Raw genomic sequence first — 12,530 nt, 5'->3', positions numbered from 1 at the left:
TGGACCCGGGCATAAAATTGCACCACAGCATCCTGCTTTGGTGATAATGTTCTCTATAAGATTTTCTGGTCATGCTGTGCTTTTACCATGTTCCTATTGTGTTGGTTCTTCTCCATAGTGATGTTCAGTCCAGTCATTTCAGGGATATATGCCAGACTGGTAACGTCTGCCAGAGCCTGACAGTGCCAGCGAGTAACTGGGTGTTGTGAGATCAGACAGATCTTGTACACCAGGTAGCACTGGAATGACGAGAGGTGGGACCTGCTGCCAGTGATGATGTGAGGATGTGAGCAGTGGGTGAGGGAGGCTGAGTGCTGAGACCTTAAACCCTTTTATATTACCAGGAAAAGCTCACTTCTCAGTCTAAGTCAGGTAAGCGCAAACACGAAGTGCTGTATTGACATCTGAATTCTGGGTTATGCAGGGGATGAATCTTCCTCTCCCTTTAATTGAGTCAATGGCTTTTACCCTGTAAGACAGAAGCATTTTCTTCCTGCTGTCTCCTACAGCAGTCCTCACTGTTGGATGCATCTCTGTACTGGCCTGGGGAACATTTCAAGTGATTAGAGTCCAAAGCAGCACTGCTGCGAGCAGACAGGCTGGGTAGGGATGCCTTAGGCTGGCCTCCTTCTTCTGGGGCTGTTAATGCAGGAGGCTGAGCTCTAACAGGCGCTGCTCTTCTGGTGAGAGTCAATGAAGCAGCCAAATCTCTTCCAATATTCTTTAAAAAAACATGAATTCCAGAACACACTGCCTAATAATGGCTTCACTGGTGCTATAGATACTATAGCTGTGTGCACCACAGCATTTGATGCACTCTCCTATGTTCTCTTTTAGCTTTTTTTTGCCATATCTAACTTTTAGCTGCATCATTATCTTCTCCCAGGTGATAAGTGTTACGACGAGAGGAAATGGCCCCAAGTTGTGCCAGGGGAGGTTTAGATTGGATATTAGAAAAAATTGGTTTACCAAAAGAGTGATGAAGCCCTGGCAGAGGCAGTGGTGGAGTCCCCATCCCTGGAGGAGTTCAAAAAGCCGGTAACAGTGGCACTTCAGGACATGATTTAGTAGGCACAGTGGTGTTGGGCTGACGGTCGGACTGGATGGTCTTAGAGATATTTTCCATCCTCAATGATTCTATGATTATGCTTAAAAGGTCCTGCACAGAACCAGTGTTCTTCGTCTTGCAGGTGTGACCAACCCATTTTGCTCTTCAAGCGTGTGTACTCAGATGTGTTACAGCATGAGTTTAATTTCCTCTGTTTTCCCATCTGCAGGCTGCTTGCTGTCTGTGACCTAAAGTGTCCCCAACTCCTCTGGTGACAGCAGAGCGGCTCCTGTTTGCAGGGGCCCTCATTTCTGGGGGTGCTGGTGCTGCATGTCTGTCTTGGTTATTGTCCACTCAAAAATGGACACTCAGAAATAACTGTACATTTTGGAGATGCGCACTGAGGTGTCTCCTCTAAAGAGCAGAGAGGGAAGTGGAGAGGAGTATTATATCCTGGAGGAATGTTTGCTTCTATTTGAGTGCTGAGGTCCTGGTATTCAGAGCACAAGGAGGGTTCCTGGCTCAGTGGTCTTTGCCCATTTCTGTGACTATTTATTTGTTTGTTGAGAAATGACTTACAGCCCATGTGAGACACAAACATCCCTTTATCACGCAGCTTGTATCACCCTAATGGAATTCTGTCAGCCGAGGATAAAATGTGGACTAAGAAAGCAATTATAGAGTGAATCTCCTAGCTGCAGGAAGAGCTGAGAGATGGGGACAGAGTGCCCAGCTGGAGTAATTTCCTGTCCGACTGGCCTCTAAATCTTGCTGGGAAGAGATCAGTTTTCCACCCTTGTCTAAAAGCATCAGCTCCAGTCACCCTGGGTCAGGACCCTGTGAAGTGCTGCAGGTTGAGATCTAGGCATAAAAGGAAACAATTGCAATTTGCCACTTCTAACTTACTGACCTAGAAATTACTGGAGAAGAGAAAAACAAGGCTGCAAACCTGTCTGATGGCTCTCTAGTGTCTCCTTTCTTAGCTTGTGGTTACAGCCAAGGACTGACCATCCCAATGATCAGCAGCGTAGGAGTTTCCCAGCCTGGATTCTTGCTTCCAATGCTGCCCCTACTTTGGCTCTAATTAGGAGCGGAAAGCCACCACCTCATCTGCTAGCAGCCTTCCCCAGGTATGCTGTTTATTTCTGGAAGCTCCTAATAAAGTACTGTATAATCCTGCCTTTCGCTTTTAACTTGCTCAAGGTCTCTTTGGTGTGACTAAAACCCTCTTGACTCACAAATCCTTAGTGAGCATCTCTGCTCTGTTGCTCATGGGACTTCCAAAAATGTCAGCATGCACAGAGTTTTGTGCAGTCTTCTCATGCTGGGGAAATGTAAACCTGAGCAGACACGTTAGAACTACAATTAACTTGTGCTCTTCTCTTTCTGCTTCCAAGTATGTGATCTGTTGTTTCAGAGCTCAGTTGCTTGTGTTCCTTGGCTTGTCTGAATCTGACAGGAAAAGGAGCTTCACAGTGGTTTTTGAAAATTCATCAAGGGGAGGTGAACGTCAGAGAATGCTAAAGGAAGTTAGAAATAGCAACTCTCCATCTTCTTGGTAAAGCAGCCGGTTGCTATCTGAAAGCAACTGGAGGAGGCAGGGGTTGGGTGCAGCACTAGAGAGAAGTTTTAGATTTGAATGCTGTATCTCGGAGCCATTGTAAGGGCCAGGAGAAAGGAGCTTGGTGCTCAGCTGCAGCCTTCTGAGAGCCTGAGCCTGGTTGAGTGTTACAGACTGAACTGATTTCCAAGCTGTATCCTAGGCAGCTGGAGCTGAAACAGGGGTTGGTCAAAGGTTTTGTTGGAAAGCAAGTGTGGTAGGCATAAGGGCAGAGGAATTCACAAGAAGCTGCTATGGCTGTCAAGTTTTCTCAGGGAAATGACTTCACCCAAGGGAAGCATTGTATGTGGGCGAAGAGATGGTCCCTGTGGTAATGATAACGAAGTGGGGGCAGTTGAGCCCTTTTATCTTTTTCTCTAAGATTGCTCTTCTGCCTGATGGCAGCATAAGGTGGCTGCCAGAATAGATCTTTCTGTCTGTAACAAGCTGGGGAAAGAACTTTCATCTGGAGCAAGGGAGATCTTTCATCTTTCATCAAAAAGGTTGAGGACAGAGGCAGCAGCAGCTTTACTGAGTTCACAGAATGGTTGGCAGGAAAATGAGTCAACCAGCACAGCAAACTGAGCTGTGACACTGACTGTCAGCCCCGTTTGCCTACAAGTGGGGTTTAGCAAGTGCAAAACACTGATGGTGCTGTTCCTGCCTGTTATTCATGGCTCTGTGCTCCCATTCATCAAAGATTCTCCTGGCTGCTTTCCACAATTAAACACCTTTTTTTTGTGGGTTTTTTTAACCTTACAAAAGTCAGGACAGGTTGCAGGGGGCTTCATCCAGTTTGGCCTGCAACGTTTCTAGGGATGGAGGCTGCACAGTCTCTCTGGGTAATCTACTTTAATTCTTCGCTGTCCTAACAGGGGTGAAAAGTTTGTCCTTTGACACATCGTAATCTATACCTTCCCCCACTGATTAAAGGCCTAGATCAGTGTGGATAAGACTTCTGGCACTGCAGGAAGGTCATCTCTGCTGTCGTCATCTAGCTGTGTAATAATAAATTTGGTCTCCCAACTATAATTTCAGATTTGCAGATTAGCAGAAGTCGCATGATCTGCCTCTTTCCTCTCTGCTGGAGGCACTGCTAAAAATAGAGTAAGTAGCAAAGCTACCTGGAATGGTATAAGCCTAAACACTGGTAAAAACTAATCTACAATGAATGTCGGTTCTGGCTTGTTTCCAAAGGAATGTTTTTGGATGGCTTGCTATGAACTGGAAATTGGTTGGTAAGGATTCGTTGGTGAACAGATGAATCAAACTGACATTTCCATTACCAACAGGAGATCTGTCTGTGGCCAGAATTCATGGAGAAGGATGTGGGGTGATAGTAAGACTTTTCATTATGTTTAACGTTGTCAGAGAAATGAAATAGCTCCTATTATTCATCTCTCGGGGATGGTAACGTGTCTGAATATTGACACAAAATGGGAGATCTGATCAAAACCCTCTGACCCAGCAAGACATTGATCTGTGTTTTAATCACTCTCGTTGGGGCATGGAGAAAATGTGTTCTTCACAATAGATCTGCAGGAAGCAAAGATGTGTGTTTCTCAGTACTGCATGTAGGTAGATCAATGCATGCTCTGTTCTTGTCTATTCTGTCTGAAGTCTCCCAGTGTCACTTTTTTTTCCTGAGGGAGTAGCATTAAGACCCTAAGGAGAGCTGCACCTTGGTCATCTGCTCGTGGCTTAAGAATAATGGTTGGGGCATGACTTGTTGGACATTTGCTTGCCGGTAAAGCTCCTAGGGGAGGGCTCCAGCTCGCAGTGAAAACATCACCACCTGTAGAAGCATATGGGTGTAAGAAATGGAACAGGGTCTCTGGAGGCAATTTGACTCTAGGAAACAAAGATTGTACATGTAATGTGAAAATTACTGAAGTCAAGTTGAATTGGAGTGTGTAAGGGGAACTGATTATACTAATGTACAGAGAACACAGCATGAGAAACAGACAGTCGTGTAGGAAGAATGGAGAGGGATTAATAGTAATTAATGGTGCCTCCCAAACCCTTGTGACTCAGATTTCTGTACAGATGATGCCAATAATTAATATAAAGATGCTGAGTGTTGCCTAAAACTAGTTCTGCTGTAATTTAAGTCATAAAACAGAAGGGCTGCTGGACTTGTTTTGCAGAAAGTGTTCACATTATGCGGGGATATTATTATTAACAGTACGAAGGGGTAAGCATGAGGTCATAAAATGTATGATTCAGTGACTGATTTTGACTGCAGTTATGCATTAGAGATATTAATGAGAAGTCTGAAAAATGAATTGGCAGTGCATGTAGATCTAAACATAGTAAAGGGCCCTCCAAAGCGCTGCCACAGGACCTTTGCCATTTATCTTCTCTGTCCATTGATGCAGATGTAAATTAAGCTTCTACCAACTGATTAGTCTGTGGAAAGCTCCTGCCCACATGATCTCCCAGCACAGTGCTTTGGGGAGAAGAAAACTCCTCAGATTTTCCTGTGGTGGATCTGATCTGCAGTTGTTTCCAACGCAGGGTGTTTGTGTGCCTTCTCTCTTTTTTTTTTTTTATTTTTTGTTGTTGTCAGATGTTTGCTCTGCTGCAGTGGTTTAATTTTTGCAGCACAGATTTTATAATTTGGTTTCTTTTACTAGACTACTGTCTGATCAGAGAGGTTGGATGAGTTGACCTCCTGAGTCTTTTTCCAGCCTAAATTATTCTGTGATTCTATGACCGCTACGAGTCAGGACCCTCTGTTTAACATAACTTATCTGCTGTAGAATGTGTTCTGCCAGCTGAAGCCTCCCCACCCACAGCACGTTGAATATTAATGGATTGCGTTATTTAACACAACCAATCAGTACAAGCCACAGATTCCCTGAGGCTGACAAAAGTATTCGTGTCCTCACACTTCTGACTAGATATCTGCTCCTAGAGATAGAATCATAGAATAACCAGGTTGGAAGAGACCCACTGGATCATCCATTCCTATCCAACCATTCCTATCAATCACTAAACCATGCCCCTTAGCACCTCATCCACCCGTCCCTTAAACCCCTCCAGGGAAGGTGACTCAACCACCTCCCTGGGTAGCCCCTTCCAGTGCCCAATGACCCCTTCTGTGAAAAATTTTTTCCTAATGTCCAGCCTAAATCTCCCCTGGCGGAGCTTGAGGCAATTTCCTCTTGTCCTGTCTCCTCTCACTTGGGAGAAGAGCCCAGCTCCCTCCTCTCTACAACCTCCTTTCAGGTAGTTATAGAGAGCAATGAGGTCTCCCCTCAGCCTCCTCTTCTTCAGGCTAAACACCCCCAGCTCTCTCAGCTGTTCCTCATAAGGCCTGTTCTCCAGCCACTTCACCAACTTCGTTGCTCTTCTCTGGACTCGCTCCAGAGCCTCAACATCCTTCTTGTGGTGAGGGGCCCAGAACTGAACACAGGATTCAAGGAGCGGTCTCACCAGTGCCGAGTACAGAGGTAGAATAACCTCCCTGGCCCTGCTGGTCACGCCGTTTCTGATCCAAGCCAAGATGCCATTGGCCTTCTTGGCCACCTGGGCCACTGCTGGCTCATGTTCAGCCGCTGTCAACCAACACACCCAGGTCCTTCTCCTCCAGGCAGCTTTCTAGACAGACTTCTCCTAGTCCTAGATGACACAGGAGAAGCCAACCCGGACCTCAGGTTACGTTCAGGGATGAATACGTAACAGACAGTGCATGTTACTTGAATAAGTGTAATACTAATGAGTCTGTGGATCTGGATATGACTGCAAAATAGCAAATGTAATGACCATAGGTAAGAAAGGAAAGAAAAAATCATTTGCTGCAGTATTGGGTCTTCAGACTTGAAAGTACAAGTTCAAGGGAAAGAATAGTTCTGTGGTTTAATGAAGAATAGATGGAATGCAACGTGGATTTATGGGCTAATTTTTCACCATGTGTCTGATTGCCTTCGCTGTCTGTCTCTGTACAAGTGAAGGTGATAGCATTTTGGAGAGAAAGCTTATTTAGGCTAAGGAGCAATGTCGGCACAGTGCAAATCAGTATGAATTGTCCAAGAAGAACAATGGCCGAATCTTTTTAACTGTCAGAATAATGGGACTGTGTAATTGCCTTTCTGTCTGAATACCAGGCAGTAAGACCGCAAGTGTTAAGACAGAGCATGCTTGTCACAGGACACGTTTCTGGCAAGTGCAAGATGCCAGAAGGGAAAGCAAAAAATTGCTTTCAAGCCCATGTATTTAAGATCCTGCTGTCTTACGTCTATTCTGCTGACTCAGTCTGGTTACCCTCCAAGGAGAAGGGCTCTCTCTGCAGGTGTGGGCGTTCAGCCCTCACCCTCCTGTTGTGTTAGGAATGCGTGACTACAGAAAAAATAGACTGGACACAGAAAAAGCTCTTCAGAAGTGTGGGAAGACAGTTGTGTTTCCCTCCCCAGCAAACCTAGGTAAGGAAAGCTAGCAAGGAAAGCTATGGCTTGTTAAAAGGATAAAAGGACTTGATAATTCACAGAAATACAAGCAACAGGAGCTCAGGAAAATGAGGAGATTTTTCTCTCTGTAGAATAATCAAAGAAAGAGGCTGAAGTACCAGAGATGGACACAAAAGTGCAGATAATGTTTGGAGAAAACCACCCTCACAGAGGCAGGGCTCACTTCAAGGCACAAACACAACAGAGAAAAAGAAGGAAATGAGTAGCCTGTGAAGGACAAATGCAGTGGGCATGGCCTGTTTTACAGGTTCCCTGCAGAAGATCACTCGAGCTGCTACAGCAGGTAAGGCATCGTGGACAGACTGGATGATCTTAAAGATCTTTTCCAACCTGAACGATTCTGTGATTCTGTGCCTGTGTCTGCACATTGGCTTATAAGTAAAATCAATTCTAATAACAAGGAGCTTTAAAAATGCGTTCATAAGCCCAGCAGAGAAGAGTATAGATAAGTCACGCTGAAAGACATGTAGGGTCTCTCATCAGAATGTCAAAACATCCTCAGAATCCTCATGCAGAAGAGCCCAGAAGGTACGGAGTATGTCCTTAGAGTGGACTGTCCCCATCCCCTCCTCCCAAAGTGTCTGGAGCTGGGGTGATGCAAGGAATGCATTTATTTTTATTTATTCTTTTGTTAGTTCTTCCCCCTCCCCCTTCCCCTTTTTCTCCCTGTTATATCCCAGCACAGGGAAAGGTAGGCTGAATGCACAGGATACCTTTTGCTCATCTCACCATTCTCCGTGGCCTTCGGGGAGCAGCAGCAGCGTTATGCAGGACAGACACGTTCTGGGCTTTGATGTATTTGTCTCATTAAGACTAGGGAAGTGTTAATGACTCTTGGAAGGGGCAGGGGGAGGGTGAACGGGTAGGGTAGGAAAGCAGTATTGCCCATTATTCTGAGCAAAGTGGCACAAGGGCTGAGCAACCTGAGCCCGTGGGAGGTGATCCCGGAGTTGGAACTGGATGTTCTTTAAGGTCCCTTCCAACAGAAACCATCCTGTGACATCCCTCAACTCTCACCAGATCTTTACAAAACTGGCTACAAGGCCAGTGCTGGGAGCAGGACCTGATGAACAAACTGTTGTTCTTCCATTTCACTTTGCTGGGTCCCACTTGGGGAGGAAGGATCTCCAGGGCTGTTTCCCTCTGTGTTCTCCACAATAGCAGCCTCCTTTCCCTGGGGTGGGCTCCAGAGGAGCAATCACCTTGTGGGGCCTTTGCAAGTCCTACAGCATCATTGTCAGGGGAAGGCAAAGCACAGTTGTTAACTCGTGAGCTGTTCTGTCAGCTTGGTTATCACAGGTTGGGAGAGATGAAGGTCACAGCCTTTGCCTGTTTCACTGGTGGGTTGATGTTTTAGGGGCACATTGCACTCTCTTGTGCCCTAGCCCCAGTTATCTACGGTGATCTGCTTGGGTGCAGCAGCTGACTTCAGTGCCCCGGTTTTCTTCCCATGAAACCCAGGATGCAGATGGGGCAGGGTGGGGATGGTTTGCTACATGCCCAGGTCTCATCCCAGTGTGTAACTCAAGTTACAATCATTGATTTATTTGGTGTGCAAAGCATTTTTATACAATAAATAAATAAATAAGATCAGGCACAATTTTCTAACAAGTAATGTCATTTAATGAATGATATACTCTAGAAAATAGAAACTACCCAGATGCTGGTTGGTTTGTTGGTTTGTTTGGGGGTAGGGGAAGGCCCTTGCTTGGACATAAAATGCCTTCTCTGGATACTTTTGTCAGCATTTGTAGTTGCTGGAAGCAAGGAGACATCCGTGTATTGAAAGAGACACTAATGGGGGCAATTTATTTCTAAAATGTGGGAAGTACACGCAACGCCTTCCCATCCTGTCTCATTGGGCAAGTGGCACGAAGGGCTCAGAGCTCACCAATGTTGTTACAGATGATTCATACCTAAAAGGGATAGACTCAACCAATGGTACGTACCCACAGTTCAGTTCTCTAAAATTGTTGGAGACTTCTCACTCCACTGAACACCTTGTGGGCTCTGGTGTTGCGCTTCTTTCTGCGTGCTTTTCTGCACGTGTTGTGTCTCTTCCCTCAAGGTCTGGCTGCTAATTCCAGGGAATATGCTTTTCAGAATGTCACAGTACACTGTGTACAGCTCTGGGTCTATTTTGGGCTTGGGCAGAGATCGGGAGTTGCAGGCCTGTTCAGTGACTGAGTGCTGGAGCAAGTAGACATCGCTGAAGAGCGCGGTTAGGATCTTGTGTGCGGCCTTGTAAGGGTCGTCTTCAAACTGCACCATCGCCTTGAGCTCCGTCAGGGTGTAGCCGTTGTAACGCTTGCTGTCTTCGGCCAGGGGCTGCACTGTCTCACCAATGTGTCTCACTTTCCACTTCAGGCATTTCAGTTCTTCTTTCACGTCCTCTAGTTCTCTCTCCATGGCTTGGAATTCCTTTGTGGTTACCAATCTCCTGCCAAGGAAAGAAGTGGCAGACACAGTGTGGAGTTCAGAGGCTCAGAGGGGTGAAATCAACCCAACTTGGCTGGGGTCGGACCACAGATCCTGAGGTTTGGGAAGAGAGATACTGGCCATGTCACTGAATGTGATCGCCAGCTCTCATCTGTCAGGCTTCGCAGTAACAGCAGAGTTGATCCCTGCTGGTATAGCAAGAGATGTCTTTCTCATTCGAAAGGAAAGGAGGCACCTTGAAACTGTGCCCTGTTGGAGGAGCTGAGATTGAAACCTGGCCCAGGGATGATCCTATAATCGGGTCTAGAGAGCTAAATGATTGTATGGAAATGATTATATGGTATTTTGCTTCTTGGATAACAGGGTTTAGTGGGAGCACAGTGTAAACAAACACTGGGAACACTTAAATCATAAAAGTTATTCAATTATTTTTTTAAAGAGGGGCTCTTGGTGACCATATGCCAAGTTAAGTCATTTGAGGACTTAAATACGTGTGGTCTGAATACATACCTTTCATGATCAGGATCTTCCAGATCTGATTCAAATCCCTTTCCTGTATTCTTTAATCCAGTTTTAGAATAGCCAGGAGACTGGGAGCTATCTTCAGGAGTCAGTGTTGCTGGAGGCCTTGTGCTTTTCCTAGTTGGGGTCAGTGTGTGACCTGATGCTGAAGCTTGTACGTTTTGTGCTGTGTGAGGACAAAAGGTATAGAAGGAAGCTGCATTGATCCCTGGACTGACCGGAGAGGAGTCAGAGTATTGCTGTGGCTTGGCTGAGCTGGGTGTTAGACTGAGCCTGGGGCTGGCTGGGCAAGAGGCTGGAAAAGTCCTTGCTCCGAGTGGGCTGGAACATGATATTGCTAATTTTTTATCTCTTTGCTCAAATGCTTGAGGGCTTGGTGATTCTTCTGGGGCCAATCTAGTGATGGAGGCAATGTCCAGCAGGGTTTGATCCTGAACCATGGAGATCTGGCTGGTCAGTTCTGATGAAAGTGAAGAGCTGCTTGATGTGTTGCTGGAAGAGCTTGACATAGCGAATGGGGGCATTTTCTGAGCATTACGGTCACTCCTGGTCATCTGCGTGCTAGTGACATTTAGAGCTGGGTGTTGTGAATCCCTAAAGAAAGACAAACACACACTTTTTCCTCTGGACGGGGCTAAAGGCTTATAAGACAATTCTAGGACTATTTTGGGACAATTTTAAGCCTCTTTCCCATAACTGCACTTCCCCATGGGCTGATTGGCTTCTCATGCCTGTGGAAAAACCTCTGCTTCTCATGACCAAGAACAAATTGTTTGAGAATAAGCAACATGAATCCAGGAGCAGTTCCTCCCTAGCACTAAGCATTCATCAGCTATCATCAGTGTGATAATCACTGACACACCACCGTTCTCCTTCCTCAAAGATCTACAGCTCTGCCAGAATCAAGGATTTGGTGCTGGGGAAGGACACAGGAGGGGAAGAAAGCTACTGGCACATTGACTGTGGCAAACTCCAATGAGAATGCAAAAGGATAAAACCTGGTTTGCGGGTTGCTACAGCACTTGCCCTCGATCATCCCTGCAAAGTGTGAAGACCTGCCTTCACTGTGGACCCACAGTCTCCTGGTAGCTCTGTGCTGTTGCCTAGTGAATTAGGGAGTGAATTAGGGGATAAGGGAATGACAAAATCAGAAGGGCAGCACAGAACAACGTCATTGTTCCTGTGGTGACATTGCAGGATATTTCTTTTGTACTGCTCAGTGTGCTGAGGACTTTTCTTTCCTCCCCTAAGCTGCAGACTGTACGGGGCTGACCAGCTATTCTAGGTGGCTGGAAATACCAACCATGTGGGATGCCAGAACACCCCTTCTGAATATTGTTTCCCATACTTTTCTCCTGGCTGCTGTCAGGCAGGAGAGATCCCAATGCTTGTTTTCCCATAGCTAAATATTACTTAGTTCGGCAAGACTGATGGTGAGAGATGAAATTGTACCCATCTAGGCTGGGATTGTCCTGATGGGTAGCAAATGCAGGTAGAAATGCCTTGACCTTGAAGGGGAACACAAACACACCCACTGTGCAGATCATGATGCAGGATTTCTAACAGCCAAAGGACATGACAAACTTTTGTAGTAATACCAGTGACCTAATGACTCTTCTTCTATCTTCATATTCCTCTTGGAGTGGAAGATAATAGAAAATCCTGGTCTGGATGGGTTGTTTGAGAGCTAGTGCACAAAGTCCTGTCTGGTTAGTACCAATGACCTGAATTAGATACAGACTCACTGCTCTGCCTCTCTCCACCTTTTTCAGTGCTGGATGCAGTTAATTGCCAAGTTTTTAAGGTCCTAAATAGCACACCTCACACCTATTGGCTTCAACAGTATAATTATCAGGTTTAAATCAGATTTAGAGCTTTAGTAATTGGAAAAGCAAACTGTAACAGAGCTCCTGCATAGAAACAGAGCCAAAGCAGAATCATAAAATGAGTTCTTCGAAAGGCAGGAGAGAAGATAAGAACACACATGTCAGAGGGAGCTCCCTACCCCAGAAGTGCCTTGCTTTCATGAACCAGCTAAACAGGGATTGAAGACAAGAACTGCCAACTAGATAGAAGGAAAAGCTTTTTCACCCTGAGGGTGTTCAAACACTGGGACAGAGGCCAAAAGAGCTATTGGGATCTCCATCCTTGGAAGTATTCAGAACTCAACTGGACAAGGAACTAAGCAGCCTGGTCTAATGGACATGCTATGAGCAAGGGAGTGGACCAGAGACTTCCAGAGGCTCTGCCTACCTTGTCATTCAGTCCTTCAACCCAGCTATGAAAATAGCCTATTTCCCTCACAGTTTCCCTTTCTCCTTTCACTTTTCTCCCCTCTGAATCCCATCTCACTACGCTGCTCTTCCATTGAAGGCTCTGGGCTGTTCTCTTCCACACTAACTCCCTCTTGCCTGCTGCAGAAGATTCCCTCGTAAATACAGAGCTTTCCAAA

The 12,530-nt window shown here is 45.9% G+C and overlaps 2 protein-coding genes across 4 annotated transcripts in view; one reads left to right on the top strand and one right to left on the bottom strand.

Annotated features, from left to right (window-relative positions):
• The window catches only part of KATNIP (katanin interacting protein), a 519,483-nt gene that overhangs the window by 62,125 nt on the left and 444,828 nt on the right, over window positions 1-12,530 (top strand). The gene's annotated exons all lie outside the window — the stretch shown is intronic.
• GSG1L (GSG1 like) overlaps window positions 8,763-12,530 on the bottom strand; it is a 58,590-nt gene continuing 54,822 nt past the window's right edge. For all 3 annotated transcript variants that reach the window (XM_069869732.1, XM_069869735.1, XM_069869734.1), the window contains 2 exons: window positions 10,067-10,672; window positions 8,763-9,557 (listed from right to left, as the gene is read on the bottom strand). In XM_069869732.1, the coding sequence (XP_069725833.1) occupies window positions 9,074-9,557; window positions 10,067-10,672 (1,090 nt within the window). In that variant the 3' untranslated portion in view covers window positions 8,763-9,073. The remainder of the gene's footprint in view (window positions 9,558-10,066; window positions 10,673-12,530) is intronic.

Source organism: Phaenicophaeus curvirostris, chromosome 16, assembly GCF_032191515.1.
Source record: "Phaenicophaeus curvirostris isolate KB17595 chromosome 16, BPBGC_Pcur_1.0, whole genome shotgun sequence".
Taxonomy (NCBI): domain Eukaryota; kingdom Metazoa; phylum Chordata; class Aves; order Cuculiformes; family Cuculidae; genus Phaenicophaeus; species Phaenicophaeus curvirostris.
The sequence above is the reverse complement of the archived record's forward strand: the minus strand, read 5'-3'. Positions and strand labels throughout refer to the sequence as shown.